This window comes from Lynx rufus, unplaced genomic scaffold (assembly GCF_022079265.1).
Source record: "Lynx rufus isolate CCGP_SWC_20201006 ecotype Redwood Valley unplaced genomic scaffold, mLynRuf1.p SCAF_6, whole genome shotgun sequence".
NCBI classification, from domain to species: Eukaryota; Metazoa; Chordata; class Mammalia; order Carnivora; family Felidae; genus Lynx; species Lynx rufus.
Window position 1 is genome coordinate 30387944 of NW_025814878.1, and position 20067 is coordinate 30408010.

Genomic DNA, 20067 nt, shown 5'->3' on the forward strand with positions numbered 1-20067 from the left:
TTTTTTTCGGATATAGCTGTGTAAGTGAAGTGATCTACTTCTGCTGTGTGTAAGATTGGACTGTGCTAAAATTTAAAAGGTTCTGCCTGTGGATTGTAGGAAGACAAATGGCTCATCTCTAGAAGTGAGGAAAAATAGTACTGTAATTCAGTGTCATGTTGATAGAAATAGCAACCTTAACCAGTCATCTTTTATTTTTGGCTCAGACAACTAACTATAAAATATAACCCAGATGGTGGAGCTATGATAGTAAAGATACAGAAATGACATTTTGCTGATGAATTTTCTGCTACCCTTTGCTTCTCTACTTTCAGTTTTATACCAGATCTTTTATGGTGTAAGTTGCTTGCTTATGTATCTGAGGACAGACCCATAGGATGAAAAACGTGTTTCGTGGCATTTTTAGATCTTGGATTATTTCACTTAACTTTTGTTCATTTCCCTCTTCTAGTTGCCTTTTTGATTTTCTCTCTTTTGCTAAACTCATACTCTAACATAAATTAGGCTGTGCCATGAAATCGTGGGCCCTATTTCAATTTATTTTTGAACACATTACAAGCATTTGGAATGTAGACTCTGTCTGCCTGTCTGCCCTGGAATTGGCGATGCCTCTAGAGAGAGCAGGGTGGTGGGCACATTATACTGCGATCCGTAGTCTCAACCTTCTTACCGTACTGGGCCTTGAATTGAAATGAAGAAGGAGTCATGTAAGGGTAGTTTAGTGAGATGGGTATAGGATTGTTCAAAATGTTTTGTGGTAGAGATTAGGAATGGAGAAGGGAGTCTGTGCACTGAGTTTGTTGTAGTACCAAAGAGTTGAGAGGTGTTTCTCATGGTCTCTGGCATCATGCCACCTGGGACTGCCCTCTTGCCTCTTTATTTCTCCCTGGTGTGGATGTTAAGGCTCTACCTATGATAGTCAGTCCCTGGAGGAGGAAAGGGAGGAAAGGATTAATAGCTATGGAGAATCTTCTGGATTCTTTTAATCCTCACAATGACTCCGCGAGGTCTGCACAGGGATTTGAGTTGAGGGCTTTCATTTAGAATGGAGGCTCTGCCTAACATGTCCGTGCTCTTATCTGTGTGTGTACATCTTAATTATCATGAAGGACTTATACCAGAACCTTTTTGAGAAAACAGTATATACTGCTTTCCCCTAAAGGCGTCTGAGTGATCTAGAAAACACACAGCACAAAAACTCCTCCTGTTTTTATGTTGTGAATATTATTTATTTTTGTTTCATGCTTTGAGTTTGTTTTCAGAGATGAAAACTTTGTCTGGGTCTCTCTTAGCCACATTATGAACATTATGTGTTTTTGATACATATTAACCTGCATCAATATATATTCAAATTAAAAAGACCATTGACAATTTGCAAGTGTAAGATTTTAGGAATGAAAATTAATTTAGATAACTAATAGACTTATTACCAACTTAAATTTTCTAGCATAAGTTCTAGAAATGATTATTGTTAGTTTCTTTATTTAGATCGTCTAGATACGTTGGTGGTTACGTTAGGGAGAGCCAACTCCCTGGCCTAATTTGAAGCACAGGAATGTACCAGCCTGTCATATTCATTTCATTGTGGAGTCCTCTGAAAATCACCTTCTATGGGCTTTTCTTTTTACATGGTCTACTTTGGCATGAAATCTCTTAGTTTTATTTTCTCCTTTTGATTTTGCTTCTGCATTTCTGCTGGCTCCTGGACACTGGTGTGTGCTTTGACTGATGTCTGTTGTTGATCAGGCAAATACATCATCCCTCTGAAAAGGGCTGCAGTTGAATGCAACTGCTTTTCATGCGAGTGTGGTCTTGTTATACCTAATGTGGTCATCCACGTAAGATAATGTAGCAGGCCCTCTCATCACTTAGACCTTGGTAATGCTAAACCTCAGGGATATTTTTGTAACACTGACATTTTATTCAAGAATACTTGGCTACGGTATACACAGAATTTGCATCATAAAATCAACTCAAGTCTGTATTATATTATTATAATCATGTGTGGATAGATAGATAGGAGTCTGTGTGTGTGCGAAAGAAAGAGAATATCTAAACCCATACGGCAGCTTCTGTTGAGCGGCAGACTCTGAAACTATACAAGAAGCCTGTATATATTCAGGTAACTGAGTATAGGATTTAGAATCTCTGGAACGCTTATTACTCTGTGCAGACTGTGAAGTCTTGATGGGAAGAGTCCTCCTAAGAAGTTGGCCGTATTTAATCTCGGGACATTTTAAGGACAAAGAACTGGTTTTGAATTCTTATGCACTTAGAAATCATGGAGGTGCTAAGGGTAGCTAGAATCAGAAATATGAAAGAGATTCAGATGAAGAATCAATTAGGGCTTGATTATATGTCTTAGTTGTCTCCCACATCTAGTTAACATGTAATTAGAATCCCCTGATTACTCTTGGAAGCAGCTTTAAAGCCAGAGTATGTAGAAGTATTTCCCTTGCTTCCATGTTTTATCTGTGTGCTTTTTGCGATTGCACATATTTATCTCCTTCAAAGGAACTAAATAAGCAAGGAAGAAACCAATAGAGAAGGACTGTGAAGAATTCATTAGCTTTAGAGAGCTCCACGACCTTTTACTGAAGGCAGTTTTGTATATTGGACTCTTAGAGATAAACTGTTACGTGAATCAATAGGCAAACCAGCCTGCCCGTCACGGGTCTGACGTGGAGAACCTCTTTTTTTTTCAACACTCTGAGTGAACCTTTAGCTTAGAAAGCAGAATTCCAGACTGACAGTACCTGTACAAGGAGCTGCATTGGGGGAGAGCAAATGATAAAGATTTCAGACATTCTGAAACCTACACTCTGTTACTTGAATACACACAGTCTTTTTGCATAGTTATAGGGTCTGCCATTCAATGGAAGCTGCTGTATGGGCTTAGATATGCTTTCTTTCACACACACACACACACACACACACACACACGGTCCTATCTGTTATCTCTCCACACACCATTATAATATGCATTGGACTTGGGTATCACCTGCCATTTATGTGTATATTAATCTTTAAGTATGAACAGAAATAGAGTATCTCTACATTTGAAAAGAAACTAGATTCAAGATTTTGAAGTTGCCACATAGATATTTGACTTACTCAGTGTAAGATTTTCTGGGACCTATAACCAGAAATTTATTCCTTACAGCATTATTTAACTATTCAAAGGAAGTAATTATGTTTTCATGATTTACAAATTAGCTTAGGAAAATTGTCTGGAACTTTCTCAAGGGAGAGTCATTTTATTATGCCAACAAAATTTTATGAGTTAGGTAAATGTGAACTAAGTACCTTATTCCATACTTCCCCTTGAGGCAAACTATTGACTAAAATCCACTTATATTAACTTAGTTGTTTTGTAGCACATTGGAACTCTTTCCAGCCTCAGTTCTCAGTAGGATTCTTGTGGTAGGTTCACTGATGCGGTGGAGAAAAGAAAAGTCACTGTCTTCAATGACTTTATATTTTAGTAGGGGAGATGAATCTCAAAAATTTATTTGTATAGTAAATTATGTAATTATAATTTTGCTCCGTTCGTAGCTCTGGCCCGAGGACACTTCTTCCCAGTCTCCTATAGAGCAGATATTAATCTGCATGTAATTTAGGATTAGGTCAAACCATGTAAATTAGGATTAGGTTAGGAAACACTTCTACACCTTTGAGTTTCTTTTCCTGCAAACATGCCATCATGCTCATTATTTTCTTCCATTAGACCTTGAGTCATGCTCTGTTCATCATAAACTTTAGCATTGACATCTTTAAGAGTTGCTTTCCCTCAACTGCCTTAGCCCACCTTCATCCTGATGATTTTGCTTTCTTTATGGAAAGTCCATTGACAGATTCTTCGCTTCTTCATCTCCACATTCGCCTACCTTATCTTAACCTGCTGCTCTGGTTAAATGGATCGTGTAATATCTCACAAGCATTTTAACTTTGCATGTAAGCATCTCACTTTCTGACCATAACATAAGCTCATCCCTGTTTCCTTCATTCATTTTACAGAGCTTATCCATCAACCTTGTGGTGAGCTCCAGATCATCAAGCCATCTTTCATTTGCCAATTCATCAACTTGCTTATCATATCAAAATTTGATCTCATCATAATCTTTTTGATCACATTTGCCATTTTCATAAACTCTTCGCTTGCTTGTTTTTCAATCTATTTTTTATAAGCTTAGAACAAACATTCTGTTTAAAAATCATACCCCATATTAGCTCGGGAGCACTAGAAATTTGTGGTCACCAACTGCAAATGAGCCCACGGGATTCCTGGAATTCCTACTATGTTTTTCTGTTCAATTCCCTTTCTAGCCCTCCTTTCCCTTCCACTCCACTTGATACTCTCCAGTCTGTGACTAGTCTTCTTTTTACCAGCCCATCCCATATAGCTGAGAAAATTGAGACCATGTAATAGAAAATCCCTTAATTACCAATCCTACAATTTTATTCATATTTTAATTCATCTCCCCTCTCCTCATATTATAAAAAACTCGAGTCCCTTCCTACGATCTATGATTTTGATCCTGTCCTATCCTATCTCACACTAACAGTTATCATTTTTTTCTCACATGCACTCAAAAATTTCATCCCAAATTGAATCACCCTTACCGATTTCTAAGCATTTGTTTCCCATCTTAAAAAGCAATAATAATTAAACAAATAAAACACTTCTCTTGATCCCATATCTTCTTCCATTTTTAATTTTTTTAAATTTTTTTATTTTTCTAAAATAAGCTCTAGGCCAAATGTGGATCTCACAATCCTGAGATCAAGAGTCACATGCTCTACCAACTGGGCCAGCCAGGCACCCCTCTTCTTCCATTTTTTAGTTAAATTTCTCCCCACCAATTCAGGCACACTTCTTATGGAAATTTTTATATTCATCTCTACTCCTCTATTGTCTTCATCATTGTCCAATATGGTTTCCATTTCTGTTGTTTCATACAGATGGCTTTTCCTTTGGTCATTCCTAATCTCAGTGGCACATATAAAGAGTATTTTTTCTCAGCTTTATTAAGGTACAATTGACATATAACACTGTGTAAGTTTCAGGCAGACAATGTGTTGATTTGATATACTTATATTTTGTAAAAGGATTACCACCAGAGCCTTAGCTAACACCTCCATCACATCACATAATACCATTTTATTTTTGTGGTGAGAACATTTAAGATTTATTCTCCTAGCAACATTCAAGTCTGTGATACAACATTGCTAACTATAATCACCATGCTGTAAATTAGATCTCCAGAACGTATTCATCTAATGACTGGAAGTTTGTACTCTTAGTACGATATCATTTATATATGGGATCTAAAAAAGCCAAACTCATAGAAGCAGAGACTAGAATCATGGTTACCAGGGTCTGAAGGGTTTTGGAAATGAGGAGATTTCAGTCAAAGAGTGCTAACTTCCAGTTACAAGATGTATGAGGGGGTATTTTTTTTTAATTTACTTATTTATTTTGAGAGAGACAGATACAGCACGAGTGGGGAAGGAACAGAGAGAAAGAGGGAGAGAAAGAATCCCAAGCAGCCTCCCGGCTGTCAGTGCAGATCCTGATGCAGGGCTCCATCTTACAAACCATGAGGTCCTGACATCTCTTCCACTTAAGACATTTTTTTACTAGCTTTTGTGACATTTTGTGTCCGTCTCACTTTTATTTTTCTACACAATTTTGTTTTTCTTTCTACAATCTCCTCCTCCTTTTGCAGGCTCATCATTCTCAATCCTGTCATGGTAGAAAGTATCAATTAGGGGCTCCTGGGTGGCTCAGTCAGTTGAGCGTCTAGCTCTAGATTGTGGCTCAGGTCATGATCCAAGGGTCATGGGATTGAGGCCCACATTGGGCTCCATGCTGAGCATGGAGCCTGCTTGGGATTCTCTCTCTCTCTCTCTCTCTCTCTCTCTCTCTCTCTCTCCCTCCCTCCCCCTTTGCCCCTCCTCCACTTGTGTGCCTGCTCTCTAGAAAGAAAGAATGAAGAGGAAGGAAGGAAGGAAGGAAGGAAGGAAGGAAGGAAGGAAGGAAGGAAGGAAGGAAGGAAGGGAGGGAGGGAGGAAGGAATCTTAAAAATTCAAAAAGAAGTATCAATTAGGAGTTTTCTGGTAACTTTTGACAGACAGTTTTACTAAAGGAAGGGGACAGAAGCTTGGCTGACTGAGCTGATAATAATTAACCTTTATTGGTGCACCTGGGTGACTCAGTTGGTTAAGCTTCCGACTTCGGCTCAGGTCGTGATCTCATGGCTTGGCTCATGAGTTCGAGACCCCGTGTCAGGCTCTGTACTGACAACTCAGAGCCTGGAGCCTGCTTTGGATTCTGTCTCTCTCTCTTCTGCCCCTCCCCCCTCCCTTGCTCACACCCTGTCTCTGTCTCTGTCTCTCTCTCAAAAATAAACATTTAAAAAAACAATACTTACTGAACATTTACTATATACAAGAGACTATCCTAAGCTAGCATACGCATCATCATGCTCCTATTTGTGTCCCCCACCCACCAACTGAGACACACACACACACACACACACACACACTCCTCACCACAATCATACAAGGTTGGTATTATTTTTATCCTCAATTTAAAGAAAAGTTAAGTAACTGGACCAAAGTCATAACAGTTAACAAGTGGCGGAGCCAGGAAAGGACCTGAGTCAAACTGCCTCCAGCCTCTATTCTTCCATCAAGTTCACTACCCTGTGTCTCAAGATAAAGAACCAAATGCAAAGAGAGCATTTCCTTTAAACGGGCTTCAAATTTCCTTTAAGATCCTAACATGTTAGATTTTTAAAATTTTTTTTTCAATGTTTATTTATTTTTGGGACAGAGAGAGACAGAGCATGAACGGGGGAGGGGCAGAGAGAGAGGGAGACACAGAATCGGAAACAGGCTCCAGGCTCCGAGCCATCAGCCCAGAGCCTGACGCGGGGCTCGAACTCACAGACCGCGAGATCGTGACCTGGTTGAAGTCGGCCGCTTAACCGACTGCGCCACCCAGGCGCCCCGCATGTTAGATTTTTAAAGATTAACATCATTTTAAATAGTACGTTGATTAGATATTACATTGACTAAGTAGCAGTCCCATCAGCATTACACTCTGCCTATTTTCATACTATACTCACTCCTATGGTCCCAAAGCCATTGGCAATGGGACACAGGAGGCTGGGTGGTTGTTTCGTCTCCCATCCACCCATTCCTAGTGTAGACCTTGTCCTTTGTTACTTCTTTCCTAATTTGTCCTCATAATTACTGACTTCACTGGAATAAAATGAAGCTGAGAAGTAGAACAGGGGTCTTCGAAGGAAGAGAAATACTTCAGAATGAAAAGATGGCTAATCTATGAACACAGAAATGTGTGTGTGTGTGTGCGCACCTGTGTGTGTGTACAAGTGTTCGACATTTCATAGAAGTGTATCTGATATGAAAACAATTGTCATGTCACTTTCCAAGTATTGGAACAAAGGCTTAGCAAGAAATAAAAGGGAGAATCAGAGACATTAACTAACATATAACTTGGAGCAGCTGTGGTAGAGGCCCCTTTCCTGGGGGGTGAGAAAACTTGTACTTGACTCCCAACTTTCCTGTTTACAAATACTTGAGCAAATCACATAACCTTTTAGAGCCAAATCCCAAATCCTTAACATGGATATAATGCAGCTTTCATTATAAGGTTTTATAAGGATTAAATAGTAACAGGTGTAAAAGTGCTATATAAACCAAACAGTAAGCTCATCAATGTTGTTAATATGTGAGATTTATGTAAGTGTATCACAGGAAAATAAGTTCTATTTGCTTTAATGGTAGTCCAAGAAAAGAGAAGATACAGAAAGAAAAAGTGAGAAAGCCATTTTTGAAGAACTACATTTTTATAAATAGACCACATATCTGTGTAATTAATTGTTGTTGGTTATTTCACTTTTGTTGTAGCCAACATTAAATTATTTTAATTTCCTGTTTATTTTTGTTTTACTTTCTCCAATTGTTTTACTTCCTTTGCTTCACGTAGGTGATAAGCTTGTGCATGTTTACTACACTCCCTGGGAAAAAGTTTCTAATTCGTTTAAATTGAGCTTTTATTCTGGACAATAGATTCGGGCCTTGATTTAAAAGGGAACAAAAGAATCAGTTCTTTATTATAGCAAAAAAAAAAAGTTTCTCTTTTTAGTGACCTCATTTTCCCTGCTAAGTGTGTCTTTGCCTCATTAACAAGAGCTGGAGGAAATTTCTAAGATCAGATTCCTTTACTACTAAGGATCTAATCAGCTTTATCACTTCAACAGAGCCCTCACCTTGTAAGGCTCCTGTGTCCAGTCAGGGGAAACAAATCTCAGTAGCTTAATTATGGAAAGCTTGCTTGAGCAAATGCTCAGGCCAGATCTAATGTTTGGTGTCAGGAAGACAACCAGGGCTTCCCAGAAGAAGGGAGCAATGGAAGCCATACCAGATGTCACCTTTCACCCATCTAAGAGGCTAGCCTGGGAACAGAATGAACAGGCTCTTTTTGCATGCTGTTTTCACTCCACTCCATTACCTGAAATACTGAAGGTAATGATTCCAATCAATTTTTTTTGCTACTCTAGCAACATTCTTGGATTATTAACTAAATAAGTGAAGTAAGGTTGAATTAAAATGGGGAGGGAGGAAAGGCAAACCCTAAAGAACAAGGACTTTATCCTTTGGCAAACTGAATTAATACAGAGAATGTACCTCATATAACAGAAAGTTGAACTCAGAACGCCTGTGATAGAATTGTCATCACATGTAACCCAAGCAATTTATTTAACTGGGTCTTCCTAGCCTCATCTTGGCAATACTTTTTAATTTAGTTTTTCTCGAACTCTCTCTTACCTTTCATATTTTTTTTGCCACTTCCTACATCTTTTTTTATCTAGACTTCCAAATTTCTAGAATGCTGCACAACACGCTTCACTGTTTTCATCTTTGCCCAGCAGAGGCCCTAGGTTTGTGCTGAGCTAGAACCGCACCCTGATCCCTGAATTGGCAAATAATGCCCATGGGAAAGGAGATATGGCTGCAAATCATGGAATCACATTGGAGAGACTCTCTCCTGAAATTTATGTTCATCTAGATGCCATTGTTTATACAGATATCTGATATTTTAAAATTATGATTATTATAGCTTCTCTGGCCCTTTCTAATTTTGTTTTTCTTTTTGATGGGAGTGTTCACCTGCCTGAAACCTCCTGATACTTCTCTTCTTTCCTTGATCATTATGCCTGAATCACACTTTGTTGGCTTTCCTGCTGCTGCTGTATTGCTGCCTTCTATTTCAGTGGTTTTCTCCTCTTCATCTTCCTGTGCCATCTTATTCACCCATCATGTTCACTTTCAAATCTGTAACTTACTTCCATGATCACATCTAAATCTAAAGGTTAATGGGCATTGAGGAGGGCACCTGTTGGGATGAGCACTGGGCATTGTATGGAAACCAATTTGACAATAAATTATGTTTAATATAAAAAATAAAAAAATAAAGGTTTATTGTGAACCTATTTCTTATATTTGAGATATGTTTGTCCTGTTATCCCATAAGCCTGTACCCTATGTGCACCCTAGGCAAATCATATTTGAAATGTACTTAGTCATTTCTCCCTCAACTTTGTCTGCATCACTAGTCCTGGCTAGGGATTCCAATAGCATCATTCACCTAGTGGTGCAATCCTGGAGCCAGAATTGACCTATATTTCACCACAACTAACAAGTCAATAAGTTTTATTTTGTCTGTTTCCTTAGTTTTATTTTTATCTCTCCTTTTTCTTTGCATCTGTCTATTTACATCACTAGTAGCATACGACCTTAGCATTTCTAGCCTCAGTTTATTTTGGTCCATCCTTTACCTTATAGGCATATATATGTTTCTAATAGATCAACTTGTTTACATATATTCCTACTTTAAACATCAGCTTCCATTACATTTCCTAAAATGTTTGGCAGAATACTCCAAAAATAATCTGTATATCTCCATGAATAAGGGAGCCCATAGTCAAATGTAATATTGAAATGTGGCATGCAAAATATGGTTTCTCTTGAAAAGTCACACTATATGAAGTTTCTCAATTGGTTGTAACAACACAACTCTATAACACAAGCTTATATTTGAACATGGAAATGCTTTGTTTAATATTTATTAATATGGGATTATTGACAGGATGTACTCCTGATTTTAGTCCCATGGTATTCAAGGTGTTCCATGCCTAGCTCTCTAATCTCACCTCTTCCCTTTTGAACCTTTGTAACCAGTCAGATGACATTCATTTCATTTCCCAAACACACAGCTCTATTCTATTCCATTGTATATTGTTTCTTTTGCCTGGAATACTTCTACTCTATCGAATGGCCTCTGGTTTTGAAAATTTAGCACTTAAAAGCTTAGATCATTTGATTGGTTAGCATACTGCTTGGTACATTTTAGGTGCTCAACGTATTTTAAATAAATAACAAAAACAGAGAAAATTAATAAGAGAAACTTTAGCTATTTATTCATTCTACCTAGATATAGCCCATTCAGGAATTCTAATGCATAATAGCACTTGCTTAATTTTTTTTTTTTTTTTTTTTGCTGCTTAACCTCAGTAATTTTTTTTTGTTTACTCGGACAAGATTTGGGAAGACTTACATTATAAGATATCTTTAATTCTTATAGGATAAAACTCAAAATTAATTTTTGTAAGTGTGCTATAGCTATTCTTCTTTTACTGTGAAAATTCCTTAAAAATGATTGTTGCCAATGGTTTCTGTTTCTTTCTGACAGGTAATATTTGAAGCTGAAGTCTCAGGAGGAAGGAGTGGTTATATTGCCATTGATGACATCCAAGTACTGAGTTATCCTTGTGGTAGGTTGTGATTAAGAATTGTATTTTTCTGTGTCCTTTCAAGACTTGTCTTATATTGGCAGTGACCGTTGACTGTTCATCATTTGGCCATACCTGTCTCTTTTGTTTTTACTCCTAGCCTTCTGTTCACTTTTAAAAGAACACGGAAGCATTTCTAGAATTTTCAAATCAAATATTTTTCAGAATTATAACTAATTCTACACAGATTAAAGGATTCTTTTAGCTATTGAATTACTGAGAACAAAATGCAGATGTAAATGAAACTCTAGATAGGACATGCTCCATCTTTTGGTTTTATTTATTTATTTATTTATTTATTTATTTATTTATTTATTTATGAGAGAGAGCGAGAGCAAGAGCGAGAGAGAAGAGAGATTCCCAAACAGGCTTGATGCTCAGCACGCAGCCCGTCGCAGGGCACAATCCCATGACCCTGGGATCTTGACCTCAGCCAAAATCAAGAGTCAGACGCTCAACCCACTGAGCCACTCAGGCACCCTATCTTTTGGTTTCATTAAACAATCTAGGAAAGTAAAGAAGAATGACAAATCAGAGCTCAACGGAAAGGAAACTAAAAGAAACCTTACAAACTTATGTGATCTGCTCAGTTGAAAGTTGGAGTGAAGGAAAGAGAATGAATTAGTTCACCTATTCCAAACTTCAGACTAAAGTTTTGGTAATAAATATCTGGTTAATCCATATAAAACAACAAAATAATCGACAGCAAACAAAAAGTGACTCGGTTTAGTAATACCTTGTTTTGTTATGTCTCTAGATGCACATTGGTTGATCTAGATGCACATTGGTTGATCTCAGATGCACATTGGTGGTATAACTAAATTTATGTGTACATCACATTCAGTGGAACCAGATATAAAACCACTGGCGTAAATTCAGAGCTTACCTATATCTCCCAACAACGGCATTTTAAAGGGCCCATGACTTCTAGATGATCTGTTCAGTGATCCTCTTGGTGGAAATTTTGTCGCCATTGTAGGCACCATGCACAGGGTGGGGGTGGAGGGACACCGTGCCAGGGGCCAAGGCTGTGTGCCTGGTGAGTGCTTGGTAAATGCCAGTGTGCATCTGCCTCACTACCAGGGGTGGCACATCACAGATTGTGTGACCCTCCTTGGTTCTGATTCAGTAGGTATGGGGGGTGGTGCTGAAAATTTTCATCTCTAATAATTTCCCAGGTGATGCTGCTGCTGCTGGCCTGGAGTTCACAATTTGAGAACCACAGTTCCAGGTCACATTTAGCTCAAGCATTTCTGTTTTTGATGCCTATACAAAAATGAGGTGCTTAAGACAGAGGTAGCAAGCAGGCAAGGGTCTAATGATTTATTCCATGTAGTATGTTCTAAGAAAAAGAGGACAAAATCATCTCACTTACAGTTCAAGTTGGTTTGCTAAATTCTTTCAGCCCATTAGTACATGAGAATGATGTTTCCATCCACTGTTCATTTATAATTATTGAAAGAGAGATGTGAAAGAAAGGCTCTCAGGAGTAAACAAGTAGAAATATAAATTGACAACAACAGTTTTATTGTGCTTTGGGCCTCTAGGAACTTGCTTTTAGTCACCGTGTCTTAGCTTTTCCTGTGTATATTTACTTTCAGTGGAAAACATGAATAAGCTTCATTTCTAAAAGGTAATCATAGAGAACACTAATTTGACAGTCATATAACTCACGTAGGTTTTGACTAAAGTTACCACTTTTTGTTGGTCTGCTATGTCTTTGGGTAACTTTCTTAGAACTCTGAATGGATAGGAAGTGGATTTAGCAACAGTTATGCTGATCTGTTTGAGAGAAACAAAAATATTTCCTTGGTCTTTGAAGTACTAGAGAATCATAGCTTTTGAAATGAAAAAAAAAATAAATAAAAAGAGAGATCTAACTGCTTAATTGTAAATTAATAGTTCAATGGCCACGTCTTCATCAGTATGTTAGATATCACTGTATGTTTTCATTATACTTTTCCATTATGCTCTGGCTTATGCCTATTTGATCTCTTTTGCTTTCTTTGACTTGTAACTGTTTTATTATCACCCATATGTAACACGCTATGACCGACCTTCAGCAGTAATTGTTGAGTGCTCTCGCTGTATACAACAGTGCTCCTGCAATTACGGGCAATAAGTAATAGGGCTATTGAGGGGGAAAAAAAAGAGAATTGTGGGAAGGATTGTGTATATAAGCACAAAGAAAACTCAATTTTCTTCCATACGATATTAGTTTTGGCCAAAGGTTAAAAGTGTTAATCACATTATTCTCTTGGGAAAAAGTAACATGGCACGTTTTCTTCATGTGAAAACAGTAAAAATTTTTTCTGCCTTCACAGATAAATCTCCTCATTTCCTCCGTCTGGGGGACGTGGAGGTCAATGCAGGGCAGAACGCTACATTTCAGTGTATTGCTACAGGGAGAGATGCTGTGCATAACAAGTTATGGCTGCAGGTAAGGCCAAGTTGGCAGTTGAGCTACAGGGTACACTTGATTTTTAAAAAATCACAAATATACTGCCTGTGGTGTCATTCGTGTGTGTGTGTGTGTGTGTGTGTGTGTGTGTGTGTGTGTGTGTGTGACAGAGGGAGAGAGAGAGAGAGAGAGAAAGAGAATGGGAGAGAGAAAGAAACAAGTTCTCTCGTTCATCTTTTGATGTGGAAAACAAAGGCAGAAAAAGAAATTAAATATCCTTACAACTTACGTCCCATTTACGAGTCCTTGAGACAGGCAGAGTGGCATTCCTCTGAGAGCCCCAGCTACCTCCATGTTGATACTTTGCTAAAGGCAAAAGGCAATCTCAGCCCAACCCCCCAGGATCCTGTAAGTCTACTTTAACATATAAAAATTCCTTTGGAAGCTTCCTTCATCTCTAACCCCCAAGATATATATTGGCAATCATACTACAAGCTTATGGCCCACTGATATACATCTGAAGGGTCTCATGGCTGAGGGTTTACTAGACAGTAGTAAATGAACCGTTCCTAAGGATAGCTAACAATAGCTAGCCCCCTCAAGGTCCTGGAAACCTTGTTTCCAAGATACCTTAGAGACTCTCTATCCCTAAACCCCTCCCAACCTGAAGGTATATAATCAGTCACCTGTCACAACCCCAGTGCAGCTCTTTCTGCCCAGGGTTCCTATCCCCATGCTTTAATAAAATTACCTTTATGCACTGAAGACGTCTCCTCCAAATCCAAACGCTTCAGACCACATCAGGTTTGATTTAATTGATTGCAGACTCATTTCAGATATTTCCATTATTGGAATATGAATAAACATGTAACAGTATATCCTTAATAAGTATTTGGGTTTGTTTCTAGTGAAAAGTAATGTTTCTCTAATGTTATGTATAACTTGTAAAAACAATTTTTTCTAAATCCATTCAAAGTAGGAAAAAAATCAAAATTTCCTCATTTAATATTTTGAAAAATTAACATACAAGAGCATAGTACTTAAGTAGAAACGGTCATATTCTGATAAACGTCTTTAAAATATTTTAACTAAACTTTGGGAAACTTCCGGAAATGTGAATTGGAAAAGAGCCAATTAAATTTTTCCAGAACTTTTGTGTGTAAGGGTTAATCACAGAACTGAGGTCAAGACGTTTGCTTTGCATACATTAAGTCCTCAGTAAATATTTAATGAATTACAATTTGGCATAATGTTGGAGAAATGTAAATGGTACATACAAAGAGCTTTGAAAAAATCAGAGAGAAAACAATAGAGTAAGGAATGGGACTTGCCTTCAGAGAATATCTACCAATCCTACAGCAGTGATGGGGTGAGGGGAGGCGGTGGCGGGGAGGTGGGTTAGGGCTAAGAGCAGCTCTAAAGTCAGGAGCCTGGTCCTGTAGGAAAGATGACTGTTGAGCTAAATATTTGAAGCTAGAAATATAAGTAATAATATCCTCTGAGCCCTTGTATTATTATTTCTTGTTCTGTTTGCATCAGAATGAAGGAAGGGGCTTAAGTAGTCAGAATTTTAAATTCCTGAGAATGACTTGAACATAGATATCAGCACTTATTTTATCATACTTACCATATTCTCAGAGAGGTAAAATTAGTATTGAGAATAATCATTAAGTTGCCAGAGGTTGGGGTCATGATTATAATAAATGAATATTGAAATCATATCTGGTATAAGGCCTAAAACTGTGCTAGATGTAAAATTTGTTATTTCATCAAATTCTCATACCCACTTGGCTGTTAAACAGATGTACTCATATAAATCTAATGATTACTACTTTCATAATTCACGTGATTTGCTGGTATCAGCCTATTATCCTGAATATGCGGAAAGGAAATGATGCCCCTACTTTTTTTTTTTTTCTGTGTTTATGCTGATTTCCCCTATAGATTCTGAATTATGAGATCATTCTTTCTGGAGAGGGTATTGTATAATGTGCAGTCTGTTTTGTCAGCTGAACATCAAGTCAGAATCCCTCTTTCTCTCAGCCTAAACAATTAATTTAAAAAATGTTTTTAGACATTTTTTCTAATCAATTTGTTATTTATTTATTTATTTTTTCCATTTCGGTGGGAACATTAGTTGGCATTTGACTTTAGCTGTGATCCATGTTGTCTTGTCTTGGAGAACCAAGCTCTGCAGTCTGCCCCTGGTTTTATGCCCCAGGATTTATTGTGACATTGAAATAAAAGGGTTTTGTGTGCTCAGACACCAGCTGCCTTGTGGCAACAAAGACATTCTGGCTCTGCTGGTCTGAGTGGGTTGCAGTCAAAATACTGCTCGTTTATTGTTTGTTTCCTACTTTCTGGATTGGCCCATTTCATTACAGTTTTTAAAAATATTCCCTCTGCCATTTTATAAAGAAAGATGTGAGATAAAAATATTCTGTGAGACCTCTATTCTACTTTTCTCCACTTCTCTTTACATGTCCTAAGGTGAATTTTTGCATTTCTCTTCTGTTTTGATATTGAGATTACCCAATTCCTCAGCAGTGTACATATTTACCTTATTCTTTTAAAAAGCTTTTCTACTTTTTCAGTAACACCACTTAAATTACCTTAAGTTATTGTTGTAAATCATTCTTCACATTTAAGAAACATTGAAACTATCAACTCCTTAGTCGAGGGATGTTTTCAAACAAACTAGACTAGTTATTGTATATAAATATATAGTGAGTCAATCAGAATGTGGCCAGTAACTTTAAAAAATTTCGTTTGCTTCAAGTAGTAGAAATATAGTAAAGCAGAAAGAATCTTGATTCCATAAGGAATCTGCAAGCCAACCCATACAAATAAATGTCAAGTCATGTTTGCTTGATGCAGAACAACTTCGAGAAATCAGGAGGCGCAACTCTTAATTTGAACCTTAATTCGAACCCTTTAGCCCTTCCAACCCAGTTAATTGTATGGGCGTAGAGAATTCATTGAATTATTCTGGACTTCAAGTTCCTTAATTATAAAAGGAGATGTGGATAGAAACTAAGATCCCTTCCAGCTATAAAATGCTAAACTAGGTCTTTACATTTTTTTTTTGATGGCCTAAGACATAGCCTTCATTACCTTTTTTGTTTGATGGAAGAATGTGAAATTGTTTATTAGTTGTGTATGGGTAAAAATGGTCCCTTAAAATTAAGTATCATTATGAGAACAACTGCTTAACCTATCTGCTGACAGTACTGAGACCCAATTGAAAGCAACTCCAGATGAAAAGTCATTGCATCCTGTCACAAAAGTAATGGAATAATTGAGTAGTTGTTACGCTTGCGATGTAGGTGTAATTAAAAAATGGCAATTGACCCTTTATGTTTTCCAAATCACTTACATTATACAGTATTAAGCTTCACTTGTTAAATGTTTAAGTATGGGGTAAAAAACAAAAACAAAAACAAAAAAAAACCCAAACAAAGAAAAGCAGCCAACTTTCTATCTTAAAGGAAAAACAAAACACTGCTTTAACCATAATAACCTGATAGTGTTTGACATTTAAAATAATTTATGTGTGGAAATACATTAAAAAATAAATCTCTCACTTGTTTATTGTCTTTAGCTTACAATTGATCTGTCAATCATTTTTATTGTTTAAAATGACACACAAATTAAGTAAATTAAAAAACAGAGCACGAAAAGCAAGAATCTGAGTTACCTGAGCTAATGTAGGATAATTCATAAGGTATATATCATAGTGGTTCTGGATGTATCTTTAGGGAGTGTTCTTTTCTGTAAGATCTCAGATTGTATAATTACAGGGTCTTAGAATTAGGTCATTTACTCTAGACATTTAGAAAACAATGACAAAATACCCAAATTAACCTCCTTGTACAAGCTCAGTGAACTACCGATGCATAGAACAATATGGATGACTATTTTTAGAAGTCTATTTAGTGTCAACAGGCTACTGGTATGGTAAAATTATGAGCTTTTCTTGGCCATAGCTTAAAATAGTGTGTTATGAAGTTCATTTATGTTGGAAAAGGTACTAAGACTTTAGTCGCTTGTAGAGAATTTCCAAATTCCTTTTTGATCGTAAAACTCAATGAAGTAGCATGCATTCTAGATACAAGCACAACATTTGTTGTCAGGTTACGATTTGCAATTTTTCCCCACTTGAACAGATGTTTTTCAGTGCTTCCAACAAGTTTTAGAACTATGCTATTTTTTGTTTTCAAGGAACCCCTAGTGGTAGAGAATTTGTGGATCGTAACTTAAGGCTTATGGGAAAACATAGGTTATAGGAAATAAGATCACTAATGAAATTTTAATGGACAATTTTATACTGAAATAAAATAGTAAAAACAACTGGTTATGCTTTTGAGAAGTGTCAGATACTTATAGGAAAGAGAAAAATTAACCTACATTTTTGTAGGTTAAAAGTTTTAGTCTTGCCCTTTTGTTGCAGTGCTTACTGATATGAATAATAAAGTAATGGTGGCAAAAAGTGACTATGACACAACAGTTCCACTCCTAAGTATTTACACAAGAGATATAAAGGCATGTGTTCACAAACTGACCTGTAAAAGAATGTTTATAACAGCTTTATTCATAATAACCAAGAACAGTAAAGAACCCCAATGCCCATTAACAGGAGAACGGGTAAACACTGTGTGGTTCATTCAAGCAATGGAATACCACTGAGCAATAACAAAGAATGAGGTACTGATACATGTACCCATATGGATAAATCTCAGCAATATTATGTTTTCAGAAAGGGGACAGACAGAAGAGAGTGCAAACTGTGTGATTACATTTATATTAAGCGCCAGAAGAAACACAACTAATTTACGGTGATAGAAATCAGAAGAGTATTTGTGGGGGATGAGGATAGACTGGATGTGGCTGGGGGGTAATGTTAATTTCATATATGTTTATTGGCGTGTTGGGTCTTTGGGTACATATACATTTGTTAGATGTTAAGAACCATCCAATTCTCTGAATATACAGTTTGCCTCAATAAACCATGAATGAGGAAAAGTATGTGATACATCTTATCACATAACCTCAGTCCTGGCAGTACTAATCAAGCCACAGATGGCAATAGCCTGTGAACATTAACCTGGATTTTTGTCCATCTTGTCCATTTGAAGTTATTTGATTAGGTTCGGGGGTAATTTTTAATCATTAATCTATGCTGAAATATAGAATAAAGCATGTTCTGAGTGTTCTGTCTTCAGAACATGTTATAAATTCTGAGGATGTAAAAGAATTGGAAACAGGGTTGGACTGTAACTTAGGACTTAGTATTCTTCTCTGAAGGTCCAGTATAAGTGGACACCTACATGGCAAATCAAATAGAGCCCACTGCTGGAACATCTGTCTGACCATATGCTTTGGCCTCAGGTTCAATGTAGAAACTAAAATGCTAATGACTCCATCCATCATTACAGAGCTTGGCGGGCATGCTTCATTGGATTGGACAGAGAAATTCAACAGTGGAGTTACTGAAAGTAGAGAATTGTGTGGGTAGATTTGGTGACACCATTTGTTTTGGTGAATTGAAATGAGAGGCTGTTTGATGTATGACTGATAATCCTATGCAGATTGCCATCAAAGCTGTGGCAATTGGGCCAATCTGTCAGTAATTGCCGCAGGTGCTGGCACTGTGCCTCCTCAGTGGGCCTGCCAAAGCAGGCAAGTCAGCCATCACTTTGCACTTGGTGAGGTTCATCGGCACTAATGTAGTAGGATACAGCTAGTTTCTCAGCCAAAGGAAATGTCATTCCTTATGGAGCAATAGATAATTCAAGCAATGGATTGAGAGTAATAATTGGAGAGTAAAATTAGTAAAATGAGATGCAAATTGTTCTAAAAAAAACCAACCAGAGAGAGGCTGACCTCTTGTAGTACCAATTGTTGTCAGCTGAGGATCAAGGAAAGTGGTTGGTCTAAAACTTCTGGACACATAGTGTTTTGTCTAGCCAGGGAAATGTCATGGTCTTATTCCTATACTGCATGTGAATATCATCATGCAAGCAATGGAAATCAGAAGCATGATTTTTTAAAAAATGACTTAATTTGAAAGTATGAAAATTTTAGCTCGTGAAACATATCACTACACAATTTCAAAGCCACACAGTCATTGTTCACAAGGCTCCCTCTGATGCCTCCATGCTGTGGTATTTTTCCATGCCTATGCCTGGATATTTGTAGCATATTTGACCTCCACAAGAGATTTTACTACCCCTGATACTATTTCTTTTTGAGAAAAAAAGTCTGATAATTTTGCATTTATTATAATGAAGGAAAATTCTTGGAAGGAACTGATCCATGCCTAGAAAGATGGAGTTTATGGTGGGCAGTTCATTGAGAAATAATTTGAGAGGAATATTTCAAAGCCCAATTGACTAAACATGTAATTTGTGACTAGCTTACATTGAGTACCATGGGAAAAAAAAAAGAAAAATAAATAAAAGGGATGAGGTATAGTGAAAATTGCCCTACTCTCTGGGCTTGATGGAAGTCCTGACATTGTTGGTCATTGGCCTTAAGAGGGCTGGCACATATCTAAAATATTAGAATAACAAAAGGCAGTATATAATTAGTAGTACAGTGAATAAAGTTGAAGAAACGATATCAGAATGGCTGAAGGGACATGGTATAAATATATCTTGAGAGTCATGGGAGACTGGAGAAACAAACTTCTTAAAGTCTTAGATTATTGGGACTATTCAAGAGGGATTTAATTGGTTCTGTATAGGTACTAAAGTACAATGCTAACTAACAGTTTGAAGTTAT

At 37.2% G+C, this 20067-nt stretch overlaps 1 protein-coding gene across 1 annotated transcript in view; it reads left to right on the forward strand.

Moving 5' to 3' along the window:
* Nucleotides 1-20067, forward strand: part of PTPRK (protein tyrosine phosphatase receptor type K) — a 396010-nt gene that overhangs the window by 136593 nt on the left and 239350 nt on the right. The window contains exons 2-3 of the mRNA XM_047102318.1: nucleotides 10784-10865; nucleotides 13208-13323. Coding sequence (XP_046958274.1) covers nucleotides 10784-10865; nucleotides 13208-13323 — 198 coding nt within the window. The remainder of the gene's footprint in view (nucleotides 1-10783; nucleotides 10866-13207; nucleotides 13324-20067) is intronic.